Raw genomic sequence first — 15,384 nt, forward strand, 5'->3', positions numbered from 1 at the left:
CCAGCGCGGGGGTGCGGGGCTGCCCTCCTCACCTGCCGCCCACGCAAGGCTCCTGGGCCACCTCCCCTCCCCGGGTGATCGGACACGTAGGTTTCCTCCCAGGCTCGGCAGCTGTGTGACGTGGTAAACCCAGCCTAGGTTCCAGCGTCCTTAGGCTGGGCTGGAACCCCGCTCCCCACCTAGCACGCCATCTCACCGGGACGCTTTCCTAACCTCCCATTTGTAAACACCTTCCCTACAGGGATGTTTTGGAAGCACCTTGCCACCCACATTCTGATGGCAGCAAACACTTGTATAACATTTACTGTGTGCCAGCCACTGTTCTGGTGCTTTCCGTATATCAGCCCGTTTAATCCCCCCAACGCTAGGAGAAAGGTACTATTATTACCCATATTTACAGATGTGGAGACTGAGGCATAAATAAATTAATTAACTTGCCTAAGGTCACATACCGCAGTTGACAGAACCAGGATCCAACCCACTAAGCTGCAAGAGGGGAGGTTCCAGGCAGTGACATGACTTTTGGACCACTTGCAACACCTTCTCCAGCCCACCAAAGATGTTCTTCCAATCCCACTGCCCCCCATGGCTTAAAGTGTCGTATAATTCTTCAGACCCTGTGACCTTGCTGGGTCAAAGGGCTTCGATTAGCTTTCTAACTGGTTTAGCTTTTTTCTTTTCTTTTTTCTTTTCTTTTCTTTTCTTTTTTCTTTTCTTTTCTTTTCTTTTCTTTTTTTTTCTTTTCTTTTCTTTTCTTTTCCCTTGACTGCTCTGGGAGGCTTGTGGGATCTTAGTTCCCTGAACAGGGATCTAACTGGTGCCGCCTGCAGTGGAAGTGAGGAGTCCTAACCATTAGACCGCCAGGGAAGTCCCTGGTTTAGCTTTTCTTGAGCATCTCTTAGGTGCCTTGCTCCTTACTAAGTGCCGTGGAGTCCCCTAGCCCCGGGCAGTTTATATGTGATTGAAGACACAATCTTATTTCTTCATTAGTTAAATGTTTAAGAACTTCCTCAAAAGAAGAATGAGGCTGTCCCTAGTCTCAAGGAGTGTGTGGGTTTCTGGGAGAGAAAGGCTTAGATTATACTAAGATTATACTAAGGATGGACACAGAGAGAGAGGGGAAAGAGAAGGGGAGCCGGCTGACCCCACTGGAGCCCTGTGTCCTGGGTGGGGGCAGGCTGCTACCAGTTCCCGTGTGGAAGTCTGTCTGGGTGAGAGATGGGAGGGCCGGCTGGAGGCAGGGACCGAACTGTTCTGTAGGTGATCATGGGGTAGGGAGGACAGAGGCACGGGGGAAGACCCCCAAATAGGTCCCCTACGGGAGCTTACTTGAGGATGCTCATCGCCACTGTGCTGTTGTGGGGAGCTGGAAGAGGCCTGGGGGTCCATCACAGGGAGAGTGGGTAAGAGAGAGAAGGGGATACCCACCGCCGGGTCTATTCAGATGACAGATGCCGTGTGAGCCGTACGCAGGGCAACGTGAATGATGCTTACGGACGCTGAACATACATTTGGCAAGCGCGCACACAACCAAAAAGCAGCGCATCAAACACGCTGGAATAGTTGCCTGTGGTGGGGAGCAATGGAGTGGGACATAGAATAAATGAATAAATAGAATCAAAGAGAGGTCTTGCACAGACAAGTGTCTGTCCCGAACTGAAAATTATGATTAACTTGTCCCTCTGAACCCAAGGCCTGAAAAGTGGACGTAGGAAAAAAGTATAAGAGAAAGAGTAAGAAAGCCCAGGTCTAGCCTGAGTCTTGTTACTAACTTGCTGTGTGACCATAGGCAAGCCCCTTCACCTCTCTGTGCCTAGTTTCCACGGGTTAAAAAAAAAAAAATCAATTTTCAGATCTCTTCCAGCTCTGAGTTTTTGTGAACCACAATGAATGATCTTGGGTTACCTGGTAAAGAAGCCAATAAAAGCTTTATGGAGTGGTAGGGCTTGAACTTTAAAAATGGGGGGTTTGGGAGACATAAAGAAAAGGAGGGTAGTTCTCAGGCAGGGGAAACATTGAAAGCAAAGCCATGAAGATTACAGCAGATGGCTATGAAAAGTCTGACCGAGGGCTCAGTGTATCTGGCGGGGCCTTAGCCCAGTTCTTCCCTGGGACTCCCTAGCCTGGCTGGGGATACCACCTGCAATCCAACAGCCAAGTCAGAGACCTTTCAGTCCTCCCAGTTCAGGTGTTCACCAGTTACCAAATCGTGTCTGCCCACCCCGATTCCCACTATAATGCCACCCTAGTCCCAGGCTTCAAGCCTGGCCTCTACTATGGACCATCCTTCCTCCATTCCCCAGAGTATTCTTTCTTTACCTCAAGACTGACCACGTCGCTTCTGGGCGTGTGATCCTTCGACCTGCCCTGACCTCAGCTGAGGTTCTCCACCTTTGTTCTGCTGCTGCACCTTTTGAATATAAACACAGCCATCAGCAATGCTGCTCAACACAGACACTGATTCTCATCCAGAGAAGATGTCAGAATTCCAAAGTCTTAGGGAGAGGGGACAGTGAGAATCCCTGGCTGTAGGACACGGCCTTTATCACATCATTCAGAACATCTTGAATGATGCCCTTGAACCAGCACTTCCCACTGCTCCAGCTCCAGTTCCATCACTCCCTGACCCTCACAAGTTAAGCTCCAAGCAATTTTTAGTTCCGTGAATGTGAACACATCACGCATACTCACAGTTCGGTGGCTTTGCCCATCTTGTTCCCTCTGCCTGGAATATACCAGTTCCTCCACCACCAACCTGTCTGCCTTGCAAATCCTACTCACCCTGCAAAACCCAGCTCAGATGCCACCTCCTCTGAGCAGCCCTCTCTACTTCTTCTTACACAGACAGAACTAATACCCCCGTTTGTGCCACCCTGCACCATGAATATGCCTGAGGATTTTCATGCCTCCCACAGTGCTGTCATTGAGTCCTGGTCTATGTCCCTGATAGACCCCTGATAGGCTGTGACTCCTTGCAGGTGTGCACAGTATGGTGGATTTATCATTGCATCCGCTGCACCAGCCCAGTACCAACACATGGGGCCATAGTGCAAGTTTGTTCCATTGGGTTTAATATGTGTTTGGCAGGTAATGGTTCTTCCTTTTTACTCCCCACAGAAAACAAGTGATTGCTTTTCTTTCCTCATTTTTGGAAGCCCTGCCTACCACACAGCTGCAGTGGACATCCCGGTTCCTTGATGGACGAAGAAGGCCAACTGACCCAGCCTCAAGACCAGAGCTGCTGGGCCACCCTGCCCGATGTGTGCCTACATCGTATTTTCTGGTGGCTGGGAGACAAGGACAGGTCCAGAGCAGCCCTTGTCTGCAGAAGGTGGAACCAGATGATGTATTCGGCCGACCTCTGGCGATACAGGGCCATCACGTTTAGTGGGAGACATTCCAGGGTACACGCGTACGAATTTGAGTCGGCTGTTTGGTATGTTAAGAAATTTGGTCGTTATCTGGAGCACCTGGAGATCAAATTCCTGACTCCTTACAGCGTTGTCCTGACCAAGAAGTTCCAGGTCACCATGCAAGGCCTTCTGTCGTGTCTGGGCAAGAGAAACAACCGTCTGAAATCTCTCTCCATCCAGTACCTGGAACTGGACCGCCTGGTCTGGAGGAACAGCGTCAGAAGCTTGTTCTTGAAAAGCTTGAGCTCCTTCTTGAAGAAAATGGGCAAACACCTGGATCATCTCAACCTAAAAGGGGCCAGGCTCACCGTGGAGCAGGGCTGCCACATCCTCAACTCCCTGAGCTACTTACGGACAGAGAGTGCGGTGTCAGAGCTCAACATCGAGGACTATTTCAGCCACCGCCTCGCTGTCTACAGCAGCCCCCAGTTCAACCAGACCATGGCCACGTTCCGCAACCTGGTGTCCCTGACCCTCAACTACAACTGCATCTCCGATGAGCTGCTGGAGAACTTGGGTGAGAACAATGCCGGCACCCTCTGGAGCATGAACATCAAGTGCCACGTTCATGACCCCCACGGGCAGGTCGTCTGGGGCATGTCCTGGGCCAAGCTGGCTAGGTACGCCACCAAGCTGAAAGTCAACTTCGTCTTTGAGAAAGTCGTGCAGTATGAGCGCTTGGCCCGGATCCTCCTACAGGAGATCCCGATCAGGAGCATTAGTCTGAGAAACTGCTCTTTCAGCAACCCCGACTGGTCCATGAAGCCCACTCTGACGGATCTCCTGCCCACCTTCCGGCACACTCTGCAGGTAGGTATGAGCTGAGGGCTGGGAGGCTTGTGAGGAGCGGCTGCCCCTCAGGTTCCTGCTCCCTGCTCTTACCTGGGCTTGCACACACTCACTCAAGGTCAAATTGAGGTTCTGGGAAACGTCACCAAACTAAGCCTCACCCGGTCCCCAAGACCGCAGCAGAGGACAAAAGCTACTGCTCACTTCCTAGACGTGGAACCAATTCCTGATTGTCTGTCAACCAAGGAGAGCGCCTATATCCCTGGCTCAGAGCTGTGAGGCCTGAGCGCGCAGGTGCCTCTACAGGTGAGAAGCAGGTCAGCAGCTTCTGCTTCTCCACCCAGTCACAGCAGCACACAGGCCCCAGTGTGACTCCACACCAGGCAAAAAGCCAAATTTGACCCAAGTTACAGAAGAGCTCAGAGGTGTGGGCAGCTCCCCATCTATAAAATCAGGATCATTTTGTCCCCGCGCCGAAGACCTCTCAGCTGTGAGGGTTGATACTCAAGCGTATAAGTACCACTACGAACAGTGAGGGATGACAAAGTGCTAAGAGCTCATTGATGCTCACACAGCCCTGCAGTGGGCAGGCTGACATCATAGCCATTCGGTGCTGCCCATGGCCACCTGGTTAGTCCATCGCAGGGCCAGGACCACCACTTTGGTCTCCAGACTCCAGATACATTGCCTTGAAACTCCAAGTCTCATAAATTTGGATGAGATCACTTTCATTCCCAAATCCCTTCTTCCGACCACTGCTTGTCCAGTGCCCCTTATCTAAAGCACTTGAACCACCATGGGCTACCAGGCCAAAGCCGGGTCATGAAAGTGTTATGGAATGATCCAACCAGTCCCAGCATCTCTGTCCACATCCGTCTTCCCCTTTGGTGCTTTTCCAGAAACTAAGTTTTGAGTTCAACAACAACCATGAGTCTCTGGACGAGGAGCTGCACCTCCTCATCTTATCCTGCAGGGAGCTGTTTTACTTCAACATCTGGGCTTTCCTTGATGTTAACTTTGTGGAGCAGATCCTGAAGAGTCAGGAAGAAGGGCGGTGTGCCCTGCGCACACTCAAGGTAAGAGCCCGCCCGGGGTGGGTTCCACGGGGATCGGGCAAGGGCATCCAGGCCCCTGGGCGGGCAGGCGTCCAGCCCCAGCGTTCCTGCTCTGGGATGAAGGTCAGGAGCGAGGCAGGGCATGGGGGCTGGATGTCTCACAAGTCCGTCCATTGGAAGTTAACAATTTCACGGAAGGGAATCTGGAGGTTTCATCCTTAGCTGGGCTTGGGCTTTTCCTGGTTCTGCCAACAATTGTACGTGTACATCATTCAGACTGTCTTTGGGGTCTGGGTGATGTAGCCACTGTGTGTGTGTGTGTGTGTGTGTGTGCGCGCGCGCGTGTGTGTGTGTGTGTGTGTGTGTGTGCGCGCGCACACGCGGGGGTGTTTGTCTATCGGCACAGGTGAGAATTTATACAAACAGATATGAGACGCCTGAAGAGGACAGGACACTGCGGCATATTTACAGGAAGTACAGAATGCTGATCGATTCAGAGTTTAACTATTTTTCCGTCGCTTACTGCATGACGTAAGGAGCGCTCTCCAGAGGAAGAAAGCCAAGAGCACTTTGACCTTGACAATCCGAGCCTCACAGAATGACACTTCGGGCATCCCTTACCCCCAGCCCTCTTTCTCCTCTCTCTCCTCTTTGCTAGTTTCACACCAACATGACACCCCAGCAACGGCTGGGACTTCTGGTCATGTGAAGACCCCAGGTGACTTTAAAGTGCTATATTTACCAACTATCTGGGTGTGATTTCTCTTTTTTGTCATTTGGTTTTGCTTTTTGACCCTCACTCAGCCACAGAACTGAAAGCCCAAAGCCGCTTGGAGCAGTGTCTTACTCGGGGACCCTGACTCTTGCTAATCTCCCTCCGGAAAAGGTGTAAGTAGCCGGAGAGCAAATGGAGCTGCATTTTCCACTGACTGTCAGCGTCAGTTCAGAAACACTTTCTATCCCGGCTGACCTTCACATGAGAGCCTTCTGCCACTGACGCTGGCCAGGCCTGATCTCAGATGAAAGAAATTCACCAGCACATCCTAGAGTGAAGCAGGGAAATTCCCTTGTTTAGAAGGAGCCTGCTCAGAGCGGGAACTCCCTCCCACAGGAGATCAGCCCCTAATTTATCAGTGTTGTGGACTTGGGTCTCCCACATCTGCTTTTCTGGGGTCTCCTTTATTCCCCATCCAGGCAGCATGGCGCCCAGCCTGCTACAAACGTTCAGTTCTCATGTGGGGCTGAACCAGAAGTGGCCTTTACACTCATATTCACAAAGAATCTGTAATGTCCTGGAGAACTATTCCTAATGTGATGTTAAGTGAAACTGTGTTTAGCGTGATACCGATCATGTAAAAACACAAACACAGTTCTGTGGGGTTTTTTGCAGTACGCGGGCCTCCCACTGTTGTGGCCTCTCCCATTGCGGAGCACAGTCTCCGAACGCGCAGGCCCAGCGGCCGTGGCTCACGGGCCCAGCCGCTCCGCGGCATGTGGGATCTTCCCGGACCAGGGCACGAACCCGCGTCCCCTGCATCTGCAGGCGGACTCTCAACCACTGCGCCACCAGGGAAGCCCTACAGGGTTTTTTTTAAGCATAGAAGAGATATACCAAAAATCTTAATAGTTATCTCTGGGTGGTGGGATTATGGGTGATTTTTATTTCCCTTTTCATGATTTCCCCTATCTCTCAAATTTTCTACAAAGACCATGTGTTATTTTTATAGTCACAGGGAAATCTGATGGGTTTTAAACAGGGAATAAGGGTAAATTCCTGAGCCCATGCCATTGACATAGATTGCTTTTGGTCTTTTGAGATTTTTGTGCATATAGTTGCTTATAGGGGGGGTTTCCAATAGATAAAAATAAATATATCTCAGAACATTTTGACAAGTGTTTCACTTGCGATTTTATCTTATCTTTTGTGTGTTGTGTCCATATTTATGCTTAGCTTTTCAGGTCTTTGTTCAAGTTCATATTTATCCAGTGCTTTTCAATTTTCACAGGATTTCCACATTCACTGTCATATCTGAATGTCCCCGCAATGCTGTTGGGTGCCTATGGTTCCTGTTTCATGAACATTCAGAAAAGATCAACACTGGCAAGTGGTGTGGAGTCCCTATCTTGTTACCAAACTTGGGTTCTGCTGCTTGTCACTCAAGAATCCAATACTGAGAGACAAGTGTTGGGTAAAAGGAAAGATAGCTTTGTTGAGGAAGCCAGCAATCCTGGGGAGAAGGTGGACTCATGTCCCAAAGAACCAACTCCCTACTGTTGATCAGGGGCAAGAGCTTTTAAAGGGGAGTTTTAGGGGTGCACAGGTGGGTGGGGGGCTACGTGCAGAACAGCACAGTCAGCTCCAACAGTCACCTTGAAATTGGTCATGCAGAGGTCTGATCAGCCTCATCTTGATTGTTTTAAGTACAGTTAATCTTCAGTTCCAGGGTCTCTTTGTTCCCATTTCCTTGAGGCCAGTTCTTGGAATTGTGCAAGATGGAGCAGCTCATGTCATGGCCACAGTCTGGTCATCATGTAGGTTACTTCTTCCACCTGGTGGAGGTTTCAGTATCTGTAAAACAGCTCAAAGGATATGGCTCAGAATATTATCTGTAGCCCTTGAGGAGGAACTATATGCCTTGACTTTCCTTAATGGTTAAACTATGATTATTTTGTCTTCTTTGACTGTTTGCATTTCTTTCTGCATTTTCTTGTCTGATTAAATTTATTCTTTGGCTAAAGTTTTTCTACAGACAAGAGGTGGCAGAGGCTAAGGGGTATCTGTCCCAGAAAGGCCCCATAGGGTCCTGCTTGGTTATAATCTAATGAGAGCTCCCAGGTCTTAGTTGCTGAAACCAGAAGGGCCCTTGGGAGCCATCTAGTGCCTGTGGACCAGAGGTGAGGCAGCTTGCTTTAGGGGAGAGGGAAGGCTCAGCTGGAGTGCAGACCACCTGCGAGACTGACTGATTGATTGATTGGTGTAATGATTTATTCATGCTGTGGACCAGTTCTGGTTAGTTTCCTTTCGTCCCCAAACACAGGATCTAAGCATAGAGCACTCTTTTATGGAAAACATGTTAACAGAAGTAACATTTTTTATGAACATGTTTTCCATAAAAGAGTGGATTTGTTTTCCAGTTTTGCAAATCTCTTGCACATCCCGCTGAATAGCAGACAGCTGTGTTCTCATCCGGGTTTCTGTGGTCTGTCGTAACGTCAGACGCTGTGCGGGGAGCCTCCGCAAAACTCCAGAGAGAATTAAAGTGAAAAAGGCACGTAACGTCTTGCTATTAGTGGATCTCTTGAAAACATGTCTCAAGGACCCTCAAAGATTCCCCTGACCACACAGAGAGCTACCGCACAGACCTTCCTGTTCCCCGAGGAATCGAAACAGCAACAAGCCCGGGAGAGTCCTAGTGGGAACGTGCAGAGCACACGAGGTTTCCGAACCCACGGATTTTTAACAGGTATCCGCTTTTTAATTTACCGCGTTCAGAGGCGCCGTGGTAGGTGGAGACACAGACCTGTGGCCTGGCTGGGTGACAGCTTATCCACGCCTGTCCTCCAGTGCAGGGCAAGAGGCCGGAGGGCTGCTCCCACACGCCTCCCCCTGCTGAGGGTCCACAGAGAGCATGCGGTTCTTTGCAGAAACGCGCAGAAGAAACTGGCACGTCCTGTCTTGTATGGACGAGCAGGAAGCACATTCTGACTCCCCAGTGCCTCCTCTCAGCTGTTGGCGGGGCTGATGAAGCCCCGGCCACCAAGTGACTGGGGTCAGCTCCTCAGAATTTACGAAAATAGGAGGAAAGTAGGGCTGTGATCAGACTAAGGTGTAAACAGTTACCCCAATGAAAGTGCAGTTTTTCGTTTTTGAAAAGACTCTCAGGGGCGGACCTCTGACTCTCTGGGCTGGAAGGGTTCTGAGACTTGGGTTCCTGGTCCACTTAGGCCACTAATTTGTGTGACCCTGCATAAGTTCTTTATCCTGCTCAGATCTTAGTTTCTGCTGTCTGTCAAATGGGAAAAGCTGAACAGTGTATCACTAAGGTCCTTGAAAGACTAATAATGCTGGGATGGGGTGTGTGACACTGAACCTGGTGTGAATGGCCACATTCCTCAGCCTGGGCTTCCAAGCCAGGCTGCCTGGGTTTGAGTTCTGAGCTGCCCCTCACTTGTTGTGTGCCCTTTGGCAAGTATTCCCTGTCCCCCCGAGTGTTAACAGCTCTGTTTGTGCATGGAAAAATAATAGCGCCTCCCACCCGGGTCTGCTGTGAGGGATCAATGATTTAATACATGTAATACCACACATAAGCCTATCCCTTGGACGTTCAACAAATGTTGGCTTTTATCTTGTTTAATAAATGAGGAAACAGACTCAGCAAAGGAAGGTCACTTGCCCAAAGTCATACAGCCATTTCGTGGCAGAACCAATACTATGGTTTTCTGATTCAGAACCCAGAACTCTTTCTCCCAACCCTAAGGATAAAACGGGAAGAACCCAGTTCCCCTCCCTGTCCCTACTCAGCCCATGCCAGACAGATAATTAACGTGATCACTGGTTGAGTGTTTACTATGTGATAGGTATTAATTCACAGTTTCATTTAGTCCTCACTACAGCTCTTGAAGGTAGAGACTGTTATATCCCTCTTTTAAAGAGAGAAGAAAACTAAGGCTTAGCAAGATGAACCTGCCCAAGGTCACACGCTTAGGAAGCTTTGGAAGTGAGCCTCAAACCCAACCCACCTCCAAAGCCATTCTCTTACTTACCACGTATCGCCTCCCACAGCAAAAAGATTTGGAGTCAATCATACTGTAATTCCATTTAGCACAGGAGCGTGTGGAGGAGAGGATCAATGAAAACTTTTGTTTTACTGTGTTTAGGTTAGAAATGCTGCCGGGTCCAACAGATCTCTTAAGAACCAAGTATTTGAGTAAAACAGAACAATATGAATTCATCGTTATGATGTTTTTAGGATGATGTCATTGTTTCAGAAAAAAACGTCACCAGCGGTAACTTGATAGAAACAATCTTTTATTAACACAAAATAGTCCGCTTCTTTGATGGTTACTTACCCCTTTATACAAGTGACCCAAACAGCTATTCCAGAGAGGGGACCTACAGAAAATTGGATTTGCAGTTGGAGGCCACAGAATTGTATTAGTTCACTGGATGAATATCACACACAGAGATATATCACACACAGAGATTGCCTGCCTTCCCTGGGTGGTGTTTAGAAAATTAATCTGATTCCTATTCCTCTACATTTGCAAAAGTACAGATTTTAAAAAACAGTCTAGACAGCCACACAGAAAATCTCAAATGCTCAGGTGGTGTGTAAGCCCCTTGAGAGCATACATTTTTGCTTTGTTCATTGTGTATCCTGCGTGCGTAGAACTGTGCCAGGCACAGCAGAGGCACTCACCATTGAATGATTTAAAATAAGATCTTGTCGGGGTGTGAGTCCACCTTCGTTTACAGTAAATAATTGCTTTTTAAAATATTTATTTATTTGGTTGCACCGGGTCTTAGTTGCGGCAGGCAAGCTCCTTAGTTGCGGCTTGCCAGCTCCTTGGTTGTGGTATGCAAACTCTTAGTTGTGGCATGCATGTGGGATCTAGTTCCCTGACCAGGGATCGAACCCCGGCCCCCTGCATTGGGAGCATGGAGTCCCCTGCACCACCAGGGAAGTCCCTAAATAATTGTTTCAAAGTAAAATGTTTACAGATTTTAAAAATATTTCTTAAAAGTTAATGTGCGTAATAGGAAACTGAAAAACACAAGAAGCAAAAATAGTCACCCATAATCACAGTTTACAGTTTGACGTGTCCTTCTAGGTCCCATGTATGTACCTACACAACTAAACATCCATTTTTATGTAATTAAGATTGTATAGTTATGTATCATGCTTTTTCATACATCATGAATAATCACTGTTTCAAAGACCCAAAGCTATTCAATATATGAGTATTTTGATAACCAAGAATACACTATACCAACTCAATCAAGAAGAAAAAAATGTAATCCTGCCTTTCTTGGCGACAAACATTTCATAAAAGACAAAATTGGCAACAGGCCTCTAGCTAAAGATATTGTCAGTTATGATTAAAATACTGCAGTCCCTTCATGTTCAATTAAAAATGAGATATAGGGACTTCCCTGGTGGTCCAGTGGTTAAGAGTCCATGCTTCTCCTGCGGGGGGCACAGGTTCAATCCCTAGGTGGGGAACTAAGATCTCTGCGTGCCACGTGGCTTGGCGACCCTCCCCCCTCAAAAAAAAAAATGAGAGATAAAGCAACAGAGTACACAAAGTATAATGCTTCTGAGAGAATTCATTATCCAATGTATACTATTAAAATATTAGCAAGGAGATATGTTTCCATTGAATTACTCAGCAATGTATCTCTATAGTACAGCCGAAAGAGATACACACACATCAGTGGTCAGCCTCAACATGTAAATATGAACACATCCACACACATCCCTCCCTCTTGAGCCAGCGCACAGCCACAGTGCTTACTGTTCAGAAAGGTGGTTTGGCCAATCCCTTCCCCCCTAAAATAACAATATTTCATATGAATCTTAACAAAAAGATACTTTCAAAATGTCTTTTTACTACCTCTACTTTTAACATATTTCAGGCGCTTCAGAACATCCACTAGATACTTCAGAAAAGTACTTAGCATTGTCAACTATTTATACAGCAGTGAGGAATAAATTGCACACACAGAACAATGGTTATGACATGGAAATGTCTCCCAAGTGTGACCAGTCTGGCACAGAAGCTTCTTTCCTTCCTCCTCAAGGTCTGCCACTCCATGTCCTCTAACCCACATATGTGTGGGACGTACGTGGACCTGGATCACCCCGATGTCACCTCTAGAGGTCACCTCTAGAGGTGATTTAACTGTTCCATTTCAAAATGTCATTTCCAGAAGACATTTCTTTCCTATGACTTTTTAAAAAAAACAAATGGGCATTTACAAGGTGTGCGATTTTCTAACTGTTATCCGTGGGCAACCTCTTTACATCTAGAAGGCCTAGATGGGGCAAGTTTTCTTTTGAAAAGTGGTGCGGGTGGAGGGTGGTGAGTTGCGAGTAGCTTTTTCGTATTATATAGACAGGCCTTCTATAAACAGCCAGTAACTCTAACCAAAAGGTGGTGCGCACTTCCTATTGGCCAAATATGGTCTGTTATTCTACCATTTCTATCTCCTGAGATCAAGGTCTGGTAGAAATGACAACCACTGCCCTTCAGCCCCTCCTCACCCGGGGCTCTGCTCACCCATTAAGGCCTTTGTCAGATGTTGTCTGGTCCAGGTGAGGCACCCGTTGTCGACCAGGGCTCCACTCACCTGACAGGCCCATTAAGGTGTCCGGACGAGGGGAGGTCTCGTCCAGTTGGGACAGAGTGGTCACCCCAGGTCCAGGACCTACACAGCTCCAAGGCCTGAGGGTGGCCAAGCTGTTGTCCAGGTAGACCCACCTTCTCGGGCCCTCAGAGTTCTGACAGCCCCCGTGGGGTTCGAGTGGCCACTGTTCTCGCCCTGCCCCACCCAACTCCCAGAAGTGCCGTGGCTGGGCGGGGGCTTCACCTGAGCCCCCAGCTTTGGGCCGAGAGATCAGGCAGTCAGCAGGGTCTGGCTAGGAGATGGGGGCAGGGGAGAGGTCTGGGCCCAGCCAGTGGGCAGCCTGTCCCTGGCCCTCAGGTTACCTGCTGGCCGAAGGCACGAGGACCTGGATGGAGGGCCCCACGGGAGAAGGCTCTCTGCCCGAACTCCAAAGTAAAATGTTTTGTTTTGCCCACCTTACTGAGTAATAAGGCAAATGTCTTCTTTCTTTTCTAAGCCACCAATAAGAACACACATTATGGCACCGATACAACTGTGCAATCATTTTAGTCAACTCTCTCATGTACTTTTAGACCACAGGCTGGTAATATAAGGCCTTCTCAGTGCAACAGACCTTACAAATCACTCTACCAGCCCCTCCCACCACCACCCCAGTGTCCCCTCTTCACAGATGAGGAAAATAAGGCCCCAGGGGGCTGGGGGTCTCGCCTACCAGTCTTCAATAAGTGACTATCAAAACTGGAAGCAAAAGCATGTCTAACCCCAAGGCCTTTGTGCTTTGTCGGCCACAACCATTCCTAGGGAATTTATCCAACCCCCTTCCCCTCCTCCCCAAGGGAAACCTTCTAAGTCACAGCCTAACTTCGTCACTCACCTATGTAACTGATGGCCTGCCTGTGACTGAGGAATTAGACAACTTTAGAGAAATACAGGTACAAGAAGAATGACAAAGATGTTTCCTGAAGGACCATTAGTTATAGCAGAAAAGTAAAATCAACTAAAGAGTCCATTAGCTTGGGAGTGGGTGACATAAGCACTGGTAATTCTGCATCATGCAGCAATTTAAAGACGGAGGTGGGTCTTCATGTCTCCACGTGGACACCCTTCAAGACGTACTAAGCGAAAAAAGCAAGCTGCAGGTCTCTCCTGCGAGGGTCAGGCCACAGGGCTGTCCCGTGGCCTCCCACCTCGGGTTTCTGCGGCCCCTCTGGCTCTGGGGCTCATCAAACTCCCTGCTACGCCCCCGGCCGCCGCCTCGACCCCCCACCGCAGACAAGACCAGACACCGGGGAAAGCGATCCCGGAGGGTGGGAGCCAGCGTCCGCCTGCTTCCTTCAGGGGCCCGGACGCTGAAGACCAGGGTTTCCTTTCGTGGTGGTCGAGGAAACCGGAGAACAACTAGTTTCATTTGAGGAGGTGAGAGTTAGAAGCGACGAGGAACAGGTAGGCCGCGGGGGTTGCCGACTAGCTGCTGGCTCTGGCCCCGCCCCCAAGCTCTGATTGGCTAAAGCCAAAGCTTCGGGCCGCGCCGGCCACTCGCGGGAGCATTTCAATGAATGGACCTGGACCGCTCTTCAGCTGCCTCCTGGGAAGCCCCACCTAGGTCGCCCGTGCCTAATTACCTGCCTTTCTCCAGAACTTGAACTTGACCGTGGTCTACAGGGTCTTACATGATGTGACCCCAGTCCACCTCCCTGGGCTCTTCTTGTACCACCTTCCCCTTTTCTCCAGCCACATTGGCCTTTTCTCTGTTCACTAAAAAGGCCAGATGAGATTGTTTTCCCCAGATACTCACATGACTGACACCTTCTTGTTGTTCACCTTTATCTCAGCTCATCCGAAAGGCCTTCTCCCATCACTCAATCTAAAGTGGCAGCCCGTCCTGTCACTGGTATCTCATCATCGTATTTCCATCACCACACTTGCCACTATCTAAAATGACTTTGTGGTTTAACTGTACCGTCTGCCTCTGGATTGAGCTCCACGAGGACAGGAAGCTCTGTCTAATTCATCTCTAATCTCAGTGCCTAACACAGTCCCTGACACTGTAAATTGGAGCCCAGCAAGTATTTGATGTTACTGAACAAATAACCGTACCCCACCCAACACACACACACCAATGATGTGCAATAGATATGAGTATACCTGTGCTGACTGGCCGAAGATTCAGTGGGTTTCCCTGTGCAGGGGCCATCGAGGTCTATAGTAGCTTCTCTATGGAGAATGTGACAACCCAGCTACAGTTAGCGAATCCTCCCGCTGCAAGGGAGTAGGTGAGATTCTTCCTAATTTTTACATTTTTTAAAGGCTTGCAAAAATTTATAGATGAATTTTGAAGTAAAAAATACTTTTAGGCCACAGATCCTGATTTCAGGATCTGGAAGCCCGAGGTCCAAGTAAGCCTCGGTCACTCATTAGCCACGTGCCCTCTGGCGAGTCAGTTCCTGCTTCTGTGCCCTCATTTCATCATTTGAGATCCTGTCAGTGAAAACGCGTTACAAATTGTAAAGCTCTTTTGCTGGATGGGAAATCACTCCGATCACAGTTGGAGCCTGTGATCCATTGCCACCTCTGCCCCAGATCACCTGGTGCACACCCCTGCCTCTTCCCAGGCCTCAGTTTTCCCATCTGTACAATGAGGACGATGGATAAGTTGTTTTCAAACTGTGCTCCCTGGGCTCCCCTGGGGAACGCTACAGAGAGAAACTGTTGGTGAAGCTGTGTTCTCAGACATCCTGCTTTGGGCAAAGGAGCTCTCCCTCCAATTTTTGCTTAACCA

The 15,384-nt window shown here is 48.9% G+C and overlaps 1 protein-coding gene across 2 annotated transcripts in view; it reads left to right on the forward strand.

Moving 5' to 3' along the window:
* SMTNL2 (smoothelin like 2) overlaps window positions 1-15,384 on the forward strand; it is a 61,572-nt gene that overhangs the window by 1,282 nt on the left and 44,906 nt on the right. The window contains exons 2-4 of one of the 2 annotated variants that reach the window (XM_067716778.1): window positions 3,118-4,223; window positions 5,102-5,278; window positions 5,664-6,005. In XM_067716778.1, coding sequence (XP_067572879.1) covers window positions 3,198-4,223; window positions 5,102-5,278; window positions 5,664-5,792 — 1,332 coding nt within the window. In that variant the 5' untranslated portion in view covers window positions 3,118-3,197 and the 3' untranslated portion in view covers window positions 5,793-6,005. Of the gene's footprint in view, window positions 1-3,117; window positions 4,224-5,101; window positions 5,279-5,663; window positions 6,006-15,384 lie in introns of those variants that run through there. The other variant, XM_067716776.1, reaches the window with a different exon arrangement.

Source organism: Pseudorca crassidens, chromosome 19 (assembly GCF_039906515.1).
Source record: "Pseudorca crassidens isolate mPseCra1 chromosome 19, mPseCra1.hap1, whole genome shotgun sequence".
Lineage (NCBI taxonomy): Eukaryota > Metazoa > Chordata > Mammalia > Artiodactyla > Delphinidae > Pseudorca > Pseudorca crassidens.